Below are 14,709 nucleotides of genomic sequence, written 5' to 3'. Positions count from 1 at the left end.
CTTGCTCACAATATTATTCAATAACCTCAAAGCACTTATTTTTAAAGTCTATGACCTACAAGCACATGCATTTTAATATCTGCATCATATACATAGCATACTCTGATCGTAGTAGGTTATGTCTGATTGCTATACAAAATTACTATGCAATTCAGGAAATTAGCTCAAAGTGTCATGTAACTTAAACAGAATATTATGCAAGACATGGAAAATGTTTTAGCTTGTGTTTTATTGGGAATAAAGCAGCTTGAAGGTCATTCAGCTCTCTTCGGTCATCTTTATAACCCACTGGTTTGTTTCTATTCATTTGTGATTTTTTTATTTTTTATTTTATTTGTACAACTGTCATTTTGAAACCGTGATGCCAGCAGAATCACTTGAAACCTATGAAAACAATTTAGTATGATTTTAAACAGAACCTACAAAGCAATATACATGTAATGCCCTAGAAATGTCATGACGAAAAAGCTGAATCCAGATATATAATAAAGCAGAGTCCACATGACCTCTAGGTTTGCTTAATAGTACAATATTAAACACTGATAACCACTTAAACCCTTAGTAGTCTCACCCTCAGACGTCATGCCTATGGGCCGCTGTGGACAACTGTGCCAGTGAGCATTTATAAGGATCGACTAAATGCTGGATTTTCAAAAGTTTGTTCATAGTATAAACTCTTTAAAATACGTCCAAGAGTTTTACACACTTCAAACAGACTTTTACTCCCATTGTATCAAAGTTTTTTAGTCTTCTCAGAGTTTTTTAAAGCAAAGGTTTTTCCCCTTCCCAATCTTTTAGGCATCACACAGATCTGTTTTTTTCTTTCTTCTGCTTCCTTACTAATGTTTTCCAGTGTTCTGGCTTTTTCAGGCTCCTTGATTTCCTTCTTACTGATTCTTTCCAGTGTTCTGGCTTTTTCATTCTCCTTGATTTCCTTGTTTTTGATGCTTTCCAGTGTTCTGGCTTTTTCAGGCTCCTTGATTTCCTTCAACTTGTCAATCATAAAATCAATGTCCTTAAGTGTGGACAGTGAATCAGCATTGAGTGCGATGATCTGCAGGGTTTCCACACAGTGAAAGGCTTCCATCACAAGCTTTATTTTCTCTTTCTCTAATTCTTGCAGTTCTTCTTCCATCTTCTTGACCAGAGACATACCAGCCCTAATTATGTCTTCATATTTCTTCTTTAACTCTTCATATGTCCTCTTCTCTATCCTTGTCTTTGTTTGATATATTTTGGCTTCTTTGACATGTTTGCTATAGTGGCATTTATTTGAGCACACTGTACAGTAACCATTTTTCATCACACTGCACCATGACAGATTTCTGACCCACCAGCATCCTGGATAATGACAGTTCTCCTGACAGACAGTGCAGCACATCGCTGTTTTGGCTACAGAAGGATCAATATCAACCTTCTCTTTGTAGGGCACTTCAATTTCATACTTTAGGGTTTCATTGTTTTTGATAAAATCCATGTTCTGCTCCAGGACTTCTTGAGTTTGTTTCAGCTCCTTTTGCTTTTTGTCTATCATATCAACACGGAATTTTAGATTGCAGATGTTCGTTTTCCACATTTTTTGTTTCTGCAAAACATTTCCAGTCATGTTCAGGGATTTTGATTTTACAGTCTCCATAAACTTGAAAAATATTTCCATCCCCCGATAGCTGCGATTCCAAGATTGTTCCAGTGCCTGCTCATGTTCTTCAGGATATCCTTCCTCCGAGGTCTGAACTTGACAGTTGTCAAACAGGAAAAACACTGGCTGATTCTTTTCCTTTACGGCACACTTGATTTTAGCCTCTTTAACAGCCGTCAGGGCATCTTTAGGTTGAGCTCCAGTTGAGTGAGTGAAGAGCAAGACAATGTTTTCAGCAACATCTTTTCCAAATAAAGACTGAACAGCATTAAATATGTATATTTGTCTGTCAGAGAGTCGATTTTGGGTCGCTTTAACCACCAGACACACGGCATCTATTTCATGACCCACTTCTTCAGATTTTATTAAGCTACACAAACTCATGGCAATCTCTTGATCCATCGCAATACTCCGAGTGTCTCCAAATCCTGGTGTGTCGATAATTGTTAAATCGACTGGACTCTCTTGCAGATAAAACCCATAAAGAGTGATGCAGGAGGTCTGACTGTGAGCTTGTGTTAGGTCACTCTGATCATCTGTGATCTCAAACCAAATCTTGTCTTCTCTCTGAACACCTAAGATGTAGTTGACCATCGTGTTGATCAGGGTTGTTTTCCCTGTTCCTGTTTCTCCCACCATTACAAACGTTTTATGGGGTTTGTCTTTGTTTCTTTCACCAAAGGTCAGTTTTCTATATTCATCAGGATAGTCTGCCCTCAGTTTCAGAAGGTATCGAGTAGGAGTACCACTTCCAATTACACTACTTTGGTTGATGATTTCATCAATATTGTACATGTTTGGTCCAAGAAGGGCCATGGCTGAAATTAAAAAGCAAAAAACAATGTTTGTTTGTTTTTAACCTATAAGAAAAGTGCAATCAATCAATTAACCAATCAGTAAATATATTTGAAAAAAGAACAGTACATCATCTCTAGGGTTCGAGAATCTACTGTATAATTATGATTCAGAAATCTTCATAATATAATGGCATATTTAAAAAAAAACATTTTTCATCGGGAATGTGATGTGCACTCACCACCAGTTTAAGTTACTTTAAAAAAGTAATTAATTTCTAGCTACTAATTACATCTTCAACAGTGTAATTAGAATATGATACTTATTACGCTCTTACTTATTAGTGCATTACTTAATATTAATTACTTTCTAAATTCAGTATCAACATCAACCAATTGAACAATACAAGGATGGACATGAAACTGCTCTTAATTCTTTCAAATAAATAATATAATATTCCATTATCCAAATTATTCTTGAACTGACCAATGTATTTTTAAAGGGAGAAGGTTGCATTAAAAAAACCATACATTTTAACATTAAAGTTTGATGGTCAATACACTGTTGTTTAATGGATTTTTTCCATAGTATACACTATTTAATGCAACTACATCAGAAGAAACTGTAATTAAATAAAAAAGAGAATGGGGGGAGTACATAAATAACAGTAAATAATTACTTAGTAATGCATTACACCCAACACAGGGCATCGCAAAATGCGGCAAACATGCAGTATATAATATCATATGCTGGTGAAAATTTCAGCTGTGATGGATTTTAAATTATACAGTTTAACTAAATGAAAATGCACCTTAATGAAAGGGCTTTGTGAGATCATTTAAACATGCACATTAATGAAATGTTTGATCATTTCAGCAGATAACATAGTCATAGTATATTTGTATAAAATGTACTTTAATAGCCCTATATTAACAGTACAATTTGAAAAACATCAAACCAGTCATAACCAATTTTACTGGAATAATACAGATTTTAGAGAGATATCCTGATTGTTTGTTATACAGATTTGGTAAACAGTCCACATTAAATATTTTGTTTACATCAGATATCAGAAAGACATAACTTAAACTGTAAACATTTCTGTAAGCAGAATTTGTATTATTAAATTAATTTTGTGCTTAGAAACATTAAATCGACCATTTTCTCGCTCCCAATTTTATTGATATGCTATTATTATAACTATAGTATATACAGTAAGACACAACTCTTGACAAATCATCACAATATCACATAGAATCACAGAGCTTACAGAAGAGCAATAAAAAGTGCAAAATGTTTCAATATTACCTGTTTGCACCAGTCTTTCCTTCTGTAACTCACTTCAGGAACTCACAGACAGGAAGAACTGCAGCTCTATTTATATTTGCTGCTACACCTTTTTATTTTGAAGATCATGTGATCTGCAAAAAGGATCAAATAATATTTCTAATGGTGAAAAATAAAATTATACTGAATATCTCTTATGATCAACTAAATTCCAAAATGCACTCTACAAATGCAACCTATTTGTAACATTATTTTACACCGAAACTTTGATGGCATTCTCTTTTATATTTGTATTGTTTTTTATTCATTTATTTATTTTTGTTTTAACATCTGTGTCCTTTCATAATTTCTAATAGTTATAAATGTATTTGTATAATGGAAAATTGTCATATTCATAAGGCAAGATATAGTAGATTCAAACCTAGTCCAACATGTTTGCAATTGATTTACAGCTTTAATTATTATCAGAAATCTCCTCTAACATATAAGCTTTATAAACATTTCATATTATTCAAATAGTTAAATTCAGTTGGTTTGTTAATTATTATTTATCTGTTTATTTTTGGTATGTATTATATAATTGTTTTGTATATATTATAGAATTGCTTTGTTGTCTTTTGTTGTTAACTGAAGAAATAAAAATAAAAATAAAAAGGTACAGCTTGAATTTCATTGAATGGGAAATACCAAAATTGTTTCCAAAAACCAAACTCATGTTTCAATAACAGAATGATTGCAACTGTGATATTTCTAAATATGCCCATTCTGCTTGTGTACAATTTGCAGAAAAAATACATGATTTTTGAGAAAGTTACTAATTATTTTTTATATAATTGTGTCCCACACACCATGCAATCACACATGATTGCAAAAACTGCCACTGGTGCTGTATCTTTTCAAAAAGTACACTTTTGTACCTTATTTACCCATTCAATTGTACATGTTAGTGCCTAAAGTGTACATTTTAGTTCCTGTATGGTACATAATAATACCCTTTGTACCTTTTTCCTGATGTGTACAAAGTGAATAGTTTCAGTTCTGCTCATTGTTATTTGAGTTCTATACAACAGCATAAAGTACAAACTACATTAGTTCAAAATCTGGAGCAGAAGTGAAATGCATAAATGTAAAGAAAGAAAGAACTTTTTGTAATGGTTTCGGTTAGCAGATCCTTCCACCAAAGAGCAACAGAGAGATGGTGGTTTTATAAAGTGACTTGGCTTTGTTGTGAGAGATCAACAAAGCGCTTCTCATTCACTGACCATTAATGGTGAGAAGGAACATATGCTTGTAGGAGTGGGAAATGCAGTTTCTATTGGCTGTCCTGAAGACCAACATCACAGAATTGAAGAGAGATGTGACTTGGGTCCTTTTTGGTTGATTGCCCTGCTGAAAAAAACAAAATATGCTGGTTAGGTACGTTTTGACACTGGGATGCTGGTCCTTTGCCAGCACATGTCCAGCATAAACCAGCAAAAGGACCAGCATAAACCAGCATCCCAGCGTCAAAATATACCTAACCAGTATATGTTGTTTTTTTTCAACAGGGTGTAGATCAGGGGGCTATTTCATGAAAGAAGTTTACCAAATAAGCCAGGATTAATATTACGGTCTGTTTCCCAAAAGCATCATAACTTAAGTAGCACTTGAAAATCATCGTAGATCTACGAGTGCTCTGGAGTAATCGTAAGCCATAAGTGCATTGTAAGAAGACAGATTTATGCGGTCACCTGCAGGACAATTGGCAGATTACACCTTTAACTTTATTCAAGTGCAATGTGATTATAATATACGGATTTGATTGGACTTTATTGTACACTTTATTTTTTTATTATTCATTTATAAATGAAATAATTAAAAAGTCAGAAAAAATTAAATGACTGAAAAAAAATAAAAGAAATAACGTAGGAAATTGGCTATGCTTCATGGGGAAAAACTTGCTGATGTGCACAATATATATTTATATTTTTTAATATATTATATATATATATATATGTATATATGTATGTATATTTCTCACAGAACAATTCCTCACTTTCAATTTCACAGAACAGAGTCTTTACACATATATGCACCAAAATTGTGCTTAAAGGACTTAAAAAACGTTTGAACAATAACAAACTCAATTAAACACACATTACTTTGGTTAATTAAGAGTTTTCATGTCCTAATCACTCATTGTTTTTGTGTTTTTGTTTTTGTATTGATTTTTTTTTAGTTTGTTTGTTTTGATTTTTGTTTTGTATGTGTTTTTTTGATATTTTTTCTTTAAAACGTTTCTAGCACTCAATTCTTTGCCAAATGTATCAGATTCTTGTTATAGAAACCATTGTCTAAATAATACCCTGCAAGAGCGGGAAAATTCAGACCATGTGACTAATGTTGATTTATGGGCCACACTTTATTTTGATGGTCCCTTTTGAAGAGTCTCTTGAAACATTCTAACTCAGATTAGAGTGTTAGAGGACTTTCTGCTTAATATCTGCTAACTCTTTATTGTGATGGTCTCCCAACAGACATTCGACTGACTAGAAGTAATTTTGCAAGTACATGTCAACTTATTCTAACCCTAACCCTACTAGTTTACACTTTTCGTCACACTTTTCATTTTTTCTTTTACTTAAGTTTCTTTTCTTCTCTGTTGAGAGTTTCATGTTCTGAGTTGAGTTTTTCTGCAAAGCCATGTCTTAGTTTGTTTGACCTCGTCGGTGCCAACGCCAAACGATTGACTCCCCAAACCGTCACTTTGAAAAACTACTGAACCTCCAGCCAATCAGCAACCTTGGGAAACCCCATTTCAGCGGACGCCAGCGAAAGCAAAAAACAGAGTTAATCCACGGATTAAATGACCTAACCTCCAGATTCTATCTGAACTGGTGCATTTAATATAAAGATTAATAGCCTCATTGAGAAATTCAATGTGAGGGTTAATTAAATTATCGATGGTTGTTCAGGTCTAAGCAATTGCACATATTGCTATAACTTGGGCTTTCACATTTTTACTCTGCTAAACTCATTCTTTCCTCACTTTCTTTTCTGCAACTTGTGTGAATGTGTGTGTTTTCGTGTTAGATTAGTTTATGTGTCTTAGATTTGTCTAATGAAGTCTTATTTATAATGAAGAGATAAGTATCTTGTGTTTTGTGCTTACAAATTAATGTCTTAAACTGCTGATCTTGTTACTGTGCTATATATATATAAAATGAATTAGTGTTATTTAAATGTATGCATTTAAATATATTATGTCCTGTGATTTATTGAGGGGTCTAATTGGGTTTTTGAACTATTGTAATTTTGTTTTAATATTTAATTTTAGTATTTTTTTGTGAATTTGCTGCTACAAACCAACTGGTTTCTATCAACCGGGCTGTTGAATAAATTATGTTTTTGTCATTGACAATTTATTGTTTATATTAAACTATCATTGTCACAGAAATCTAATTTAAAAATCTAAAAATTGTTAGCTGGCATCATATGTCTGTACACAGCAGATGCTTTCCAGATGAAGCGATCTTTAAAGGGATACTCCACCCCAAAATAAAAATTTTGTCATTAATCACTTACCCCCCATGTCATTACAAACCTGTAAAAGCTCCGTTCGTCTTCGGAACACAATTTAAGATATTTTGGATGAAAACCAGGAGGCCTGTGACTGTCCAATAGACTGACAAATAAATAACAGTGTCAAGGTCCATAAAAGGTATGAAAGCCATCAGACATGCAATCTATGTTACATGAAGCGACGGGAACACTTTTTGTAAGCAAAGAAAACAAAAATAACGATTTTATTCAATAATTCCTTTGTCAACGGTCTCCTCTGTGTCTCTCCATATCACCGTATATATATAAATGTTGGTTTTCATTTAGAATGTTGGTTTTCATTTTTAAACCATCATTTTTATATATATATATATATATATATATATATATATATATATATATATATATATATATATATATATAACAGGCCAGCCAGAGTACTAATGGATAGGATTGATCCATTACATTACTTTGATGACATAGCTTTTCAAGACTGCTTTCGTATGTATAAAGAAAATGCGGTGGAGATAATATCTTTGCTTGAGCCTAGACTTTCCTGTCTGTCTCTGAGAGGAAGGCCTTTACCCAGCTCTCTCCAAGTTCTGCTCACATTGAGGTTTTTGGCATCTGGGACCTTTCATCGTAACTGGTGATTAGTCTGGAGCCAGTGAAGCGACTGTGTGTAGAATAGTTCACAAAGTCTGCAGAGCAATTTGTGAACTGAGGAGTCTTTACAAAGTTTCCTGATCCTGCTGACCAAGCCAACTAAAAAGTGCAATTCTATGAATATGGGCACTTCCCAGGTGTGATTAGCTGTATAGATGGCTGTCATGTTCCCATCAAGGTTTCCATCAACTCCTAATGCTGAGGAGTACAGGAACCGTAGGAACTGGTCTTCTATCAACGTTCAGGTTGTATGCACACCTTATTTAGAGTTTGCAAACATTGTTGTGTCACCTAGTGACCAACGTTAAATAATTGACTCAGGTCCCAGCCACAGAAACCCAACAGACAGTCAAAGGTTGAAATACAAAATACACTTTATTAATGGGCCAGCAATCACTACAATAAATACTAATATGTAAAGTCCTCTAAGATCAAGTCTCTAAAATCCTTTAAAGAGTTCAAGGTTCAGTGACTGGAGGCTTCTAGGTAGTTCACGACAGCTGTCCTCCCTCAACAGTTGAGCAGACACGTCCAGAGGGTCACGGCAGTCATCAGACCCACAGGAGAACGTTACAGTACTCTAGGCAGCAAATAGCAAGCGTTGATGGAGATTCCGGCATAACCAAGGCAGTCTTCACAGCAGCACTGGGCCCAGAACCCCAAAATGGATCAGCCAGAGGCTAGAAAAGAGCACCAAGAATGACCGCCAACATCACAGATAGCAGAGGTCACACACACTGCAATGCGATAAAATATAGTTACAGCCCTTCAGGCAACATTAGCGAGCGTTGAGGGAGGTTTTAGGATAGCCACAATCTTCAGGACAGCACCAGATACTGGAACCACAGGATGGATATTGCCGAGGCTAGAAGCAAACAACCACAATGAAACACTGACACCATAGATAACAAAGGGACACACATTCACACTGTGTGGTAACAAAATATTACGGCCCTTCAGGCAACATTAGAGAGCGTTGAAAGAAATCCAGCTGCAGTACACCGGTGTTCAAACAGAGAGTCCTTTGAACACAATGGCAGCAGAACAACCATCACTAGGCACAAACCAGTTTTTATCTCCTTCAACCAAAGCATGGCCAGCTGTTAAACAATTAGTCGCTAATTTCAAATCATCAGCAGCAATGCAGAGTCAATAATAAAGTAACTCAATGACAGGACGTATCGCCCAAATATGGGCAGAAAGGTGGTGCATGGTGACGAGTTCTAATAAACAGATCAAGTCACATTAGCAGGGGAGGAAGCACAATCCAAATATGGGCATAGTAATAAAAAAGGAAGCAGGTTGCCAGGTTTGTCCATGAGCGGGAGTCTAAAAAGAGTCAAGTAGGGCAGATTAAATAATAACAACAACAAAACCCACTACAAATTTGATGCACACACACACGATGAATAACCACTACAATTCAGAGTGCAGATGTTCATGCACACAGTAAATACCACCACACATTAAGGCCCTAATGGTTCTGCTAATTAAACAGATAAAAAAAAAAAAAGTACAGAGTCCACCGGTGACATTTCCTCCCCTCTTTTCCAGTGGTCGTCCCGACCACTATCTATATGTGCCCGTACCTAGTTGGGGGCTGCCCCCTGGTAGATCTTTGTGACCGCCGTACTGCCCCACCTGTTGAACTCATCATAGGAAGGCTTGGCGGACAGGACACGGTTCCAGGCTGTATTATATACTCCAATTCACCTGTCAGTTTCCTCGATCAAGGGGCTTGGAGTTTGTGCTGTTGGGTCTACTCCACTAGCTGCAGTCAGCAGATCTCTCTCTGGGTTCGGTATGACTGAAGTAGTGGCAGGGGTATGGCCTGTGAGCTGGTGCTGATGAACGAGTGGAGTGACTATGACTGGATACCAGGACATGGCCTGTGGACGGCTTGTAGACGGTTCCCCTTCTGAAGGCTCCTCTCTTGACATGTTCATGGGGCAACAGTGCAGGTTATTGCGGTGAATGGTCTTAGTGGGGCCTTCATGACCTTCTGGACGAATTACATAAACCGGTCGATCAGCTCGAGGTCGGGCTACCACAACCCAAAAATCCGGACCCCAACGCGGTGCTAGTTTGCCCTTTGCATGCCTGCAGAAATTCCTCAGGAGGACTCGTTCCCCTGGCAGAAGTGAATCCACTTTGGCCCGTCGATTGTACCTTTGCTGGTCCTTCTGTTGCTGCCTCTCAGCATTCACCTTTACCATGTAATAGGCTTGTGTCAGGGTTCTGTAGTGTTGCTTCACCCAATCCGACAGGGAATATCTTGGTATGGGAGGGGATGAGGTTACAACCCAGTCCACAGGAAGGCGCGCATGTCAGCCGAAGACAATGAAATAAGGGGTCATACCAGTGGAACCATGGGTGGTGTTATTATAAGCCTGTAGTAAGGCAGGAAGATTCTGTGGCCAGTGGTTCTGATCAGCTTCTGAAAGAGAACCAAGGAGAGACAACAAAGTTTGATTAAACCTCTCACATGCACCATTACCTTGAGGATGGTAAGGGGTGGTTCGGGACTGTTTGCATCCATACAACTGGCACAGTTGTTCCATTACTGCGGAATGAAAAGCCCCCCCCACGGTCGGAGAGGATCCTTTCTGGGCACCCCACCACCTGGATCACGGCACTGTACAGGGCTTTGGCTGTAGTGGTTGCAGACTGGTCCTTTGTTAGTACTGCAAAGGCATACTTGGAGAAGAGGTCAGTCATGACTAAGATATAAGGGAAAGGGTCCCCGGGTCTTCGCAGTGAAAGGTAGTCTATTCCCAATATCTCAAAGGGGTAGGACGTGGAAATAGGTGCCAGGGGAGCTCTTACCTCAGGTCCAGGCTTTTGCCGGAGACAACGAGGACAGGTCGCCGTCCAGGTCTCCTTGCTCTTCAGCATGCTGGGCCAATAGAACCGTCTCCTCATAACTGACCAGACCTTCTCTGCTCCTTGATGACCCAAGCTTTCATGATACTGTTGCCATAGCTCTTGTGCGTCCTGCTCTGGAACCAACACTTGCCAGTATATCTCACCAGTCCTTGGGTCGGTGCATCGGTGTTGCATTTGATTGCCATGAATTACAACACATTCCCACTCACGCAGGAGTCGCTTTACCTGTTGAGGAGCACTCCTTCGTTCATGAGGTGGTGGAAGCCTGTTTGCAGCTTTCCAGGTCCACAGGAGCTGCAACCCTGGGTCCTGAAATTGGCAGTTATATGACCGGTCCGAAGTCTGATGAATGTCCTCCACAGGACGGGCCGAATCAGCTGGTTCAGCCACCACCCTTACCACAGCGTCGACACCCTCGCCTGGCAACCTGGAAAGGGCATCAGCATTTTTATTAGTTCTACCAGGGCGAAACTTGATAGTATACTGGTAGTTGGCCAGCTGGTTCACCCACCGTTGCTCCACAGCTCCCAGGTTGGCAGTGGCTAGATGTACAAGCCGACTGTTGTCTGTAAAAACGTCGATGGTGGCCCCCCACAGATAATCCTTAAACTTCTCTATTATGGTCCATTTCAGAGCCAAAAGTTCGAGTTTGAATGAGCTGTAATTTTGGTCATTTCTTTCTGCGAGATGCAGACTCCGACTAGCAAAAGCTATGACTCTCTCTTGTCCATCCTGTTCTTGGGCCAGTACTGCTCCCAAGCCCTCCAGGCTAGCATCAGTAAACAGTCGGAAAGGTAGGGAGAAGTCCGCGTAGGCAAGGACTGGGGCACATACCAATGATTTTTTTAGCCTGTCAAAGGGGTCCTGGCAGGTTACGGTCCAATTCAGCGTAATTTTTCCCTGGTGAGCAGTGGCCGCTCCCTTCAGCAAGGCATGAAGAGGGGCAGCAAGTTGTGAAAAGCCATGAATAAATCTCCTATAATACCCCGCAAAACCCAGAAAGGAACACACTTGTTTGATGGTTTGTGGGATAGGCCATTCCCTTACCACAGCTGTCTTCTGAGGGTCAGTTGCTACACCTTGGTTGCTGATGACATGACCCAGGTAGGTTACATGTTGCTGAAACAACTTGCACTTCCTTGGTTGCAACTTCAGGCCATGATCATGCAACTTCCGAAACACCTGTTCCAAATGGTGAAGATGGCTGTCAAAGTCAGGGGAGAACACAACCACATCATCCAGGTAAATTAACAAAAAGTCATGCACCATGGACCCCAAGCACCTCTGCATGAGCCTCTGGAAGGTTGCTGTTGCGTTACACAGGCCAAAATGCATGCGGTCAAATTCATAGAGGCCCATCGGGGTGGTAAATGCGGTCTTCTGGCGGTCTTGGGGGTCCATTTCAACTTGCCAGTATCCACTGGCAAGGTCGAGTGTGGAATACCATTGGGCCCCCTTCAGCCCAGTGAGGGACTCTTTGATGCGAGGTAATGGATATGCATCCTTATGGGTAACTGCATTTAGCTTACGATAGTCCACACAGAACCTACAACTGCCATCTTTCTTCTTAACCAGAACTACCGGTGCTGCCCATGGACTGGAGCTTTCACGGACCATCCCACTGTCTAGCATGCCCTGTAGAAGGGTCCTCAGTTCTGGATAAAGAGTCGGGGGGACGGGACGGTAGCGCTCTCGACAGGGCGGAGCTGCACCCGTGGGTATCTGATGCTGTACTACATTGGTTCTGCCAAAGTCATCATCATGCAAGGCAAACACACTGTTCCACTTCTTTAAGAGCTGCAGAATACATTGATGTTGATCTGTGTTCAGTTCATCTCCCTCGATGGCAAAGATAGAATCTGTAAGAGTAGAGGGTTCAGAAGGGTTAGTAGGATTAGTCACAGCTCTGATTGCCACTTCCACGGCTCCAGAGGAGTCAGACTGGACCACTAACTCCCGTCCCATATGGACATCACATATGTCAGTCTGCGTAACCTTGGCCAATGGTCGGCGCAGTGGGACCTCTACTGGATAAGGATTGCACACTTATTGGCAGCTTACCTCCGCTCACCACCACTAGAGACTGTGCTACATACCACTCTCCATCCTGGTCCTCAAGGGGTTCTATTAACGCATTGTGGACTGCCTTTGGGGCTCCTTCCTGAAGTTGAGCCCATACCACCATCTCAGACTCAGGGGGGATAAACACTGGTGGTTGCCGGGGCAGTCGAGCAACCCCTTGAAATGGCGTGCCCTTCAGCTGTCACCCTCCGGCAAACGGAGAAGGCCTGTTCCCAAACTTGACCTGCTACAGGTGACACAAAAGACTTAAAAGCTGCTAACCCAGGGTGTTTACCCTTGGCCAATTCGTCCCAACAGTGTGCTATCACATTCATTCATAGAATGGCATGGTCTGCTCCCATACACCCATCTTCAACCACCACCATTCCCTTCTGTGGAACATTGATACCCCCAACAGCAAAATCAACAACTGCATTGCCAACATATGGTATCTGCAATCCATTAACAACTCGTAAAGTTAACCAGGGAGAGTCATGGGCACAGTTCATGTCAATATCCCCAAAATGTCTTGTAAAGAAGGCTTTACTCACCAAGGTGACTTGGGAGCCGGTATCAAGGACACAAGAGATAATTTTTCCATTAGCCTCCACTTCAACATATGGACATTCTCCAACAAGCTGGGACTTAGTAATCACTCCAGCAGAGTGAGCGACCGTCCCTGCCACATGCCCCTTGGTGGCAGGGGGCGCTAAAAACCCGAAGTCGACCTGCGACGAGTTGGACAATACCTCTGGATGTGCCCCACTCCTCCACAGTCCCTGCATATAGGCCTCCCCTCGGCATCCCATTGGAAGGACCCCCTGCCTGGTGGTATCTGTTGAGGTCTTGGTCTTACGGTTGGACCGATGTGCAGTTGGGGTGTGACGGCAGGCAAAGGTGTGACAGTGGACTGACTGGCCATTTGGGGGGTAGGTGATATCTGTTTGCGGAGTTCCTCAACAATGGAGGCACTCAAACCCTTCAGTTGGATAGTCTTGAAAAAACATTTTAAAAAATAGACTGGGACGCATTTTTAACATATGAGGGTGTAGATCAAAATTGTACATCTTTTATGACTGAAACTCAAAAAACTATAAACAGTTATATAAGGAAAGTAAAACTAAAGCCAGGACAAAGAGAATATTTACCTTGGTTAAATGAAACAATTCGATTACTTATGAAGCAAAGGGATCATGCTCTTAAGTTAGCCCTCAGGTCTAGAACGGAACATGATAGGCGTTTATTTACCACATTAAGAAATAAGATTTAAAAGGAACTTAGAAAGGCAAAAGCTACTTTTTTATTAAGATTATTAGTGAACCAAAAGGAAATACTAAAGAAATATGGCAGAATTTAACCCTTGTGCATCCTTGAGGACATTTTTGGCTTTTTCAGTTTTGTTTTTTTGATAACTTTGCCTGTGTTAATGCTAACTGCATAAAATTTGCCACATGTGTGTATTTTTATTGGAATTTTAATATTTCACCTTCATTTCCTTTAAAAAATCTATTTTCTACTAGGTACACAAAATACTTCCTCTCAGGACCTTTTGGACAAAAATGTCCCCATTGAAACCCATTAAAACTGCAATTTTTAATCCCGGTGCCATTTACCTATAAAATGATGCAATCTTTGTTAACAGGCTTTCATTCTGTTGGCAAGGCTTTAAAATTTTAATTTTTACTATTTTTTACCAGATGGTGCCATTTTTTCAGGTTTGGCATATAAAGCAAATTATCGCTTTATTGTTGTTTTCTGCTGTTTTCGGCTTATTATTTGCATATTATAGAGCCAATTAGATATATTATGAAGCTATAATTGTGTGGGTGTGTTGG

The 14,709-nt window shown here is 39.5% G+C and overlaps 1 protein-coding gene across 1 annotated transcript; it reads right to left on the bottom strand.

Moving 5' to 3' along the window:
- Positions 1–212: 212 nt before the first annotated feature.
- Positions 213–3,789, bottom strand: LOC109075389. Its single transcript, XM_019091296.2, has 2 exons — positions 3,743–3,789; positions 213–2,457 (listed from the first exon to the last, which is right to left on the bottom strand). The coding sequence occupies exon 2, from the start codon at positions 2,453–2,455 to the stop codon at positions 734–736; it is 1,722 nt and encodes a 573-aa protein (XP_018946841.1). The 5' UTR covers positions 2,456–2,457; positions 3,743–3,789; the 3' UTR covers positions 213–733.
- Positions 3,790–14,709: the final 10,920 nt, after the last annotated feature.

The sequence above is a fragment of the Cyprinus carpio genome, unplaced genomic scaffold (genome assembly GCF_018340385.1).
Source record: "Cyprinus carpio isolate SPL01 unplaced genomic scaffold, ASM1834038v1 S000006643, whole genome shotgun sequence".
Lineage (NCBI taxonomy): Eukaryota > Metazoa > Chordata > Actinopteri > Cypriniformes > Cyprinidae > Cyprinus > Cyprinus carpio.
The sequence above is the reverse complement of the archived record's forward strand: the minus strand, read 5'-3'. Positions and strand labels throughout refer to the sequence as shown.

Coding starts and splice junctions, on each gene's coding strand:
- LOC109075389 (XM_019091296.2), bottom strand. CDS start 2,455: ATGGCCCTTCTTGGACCAAACATGTACAATATTGATGAAATCATCAAC.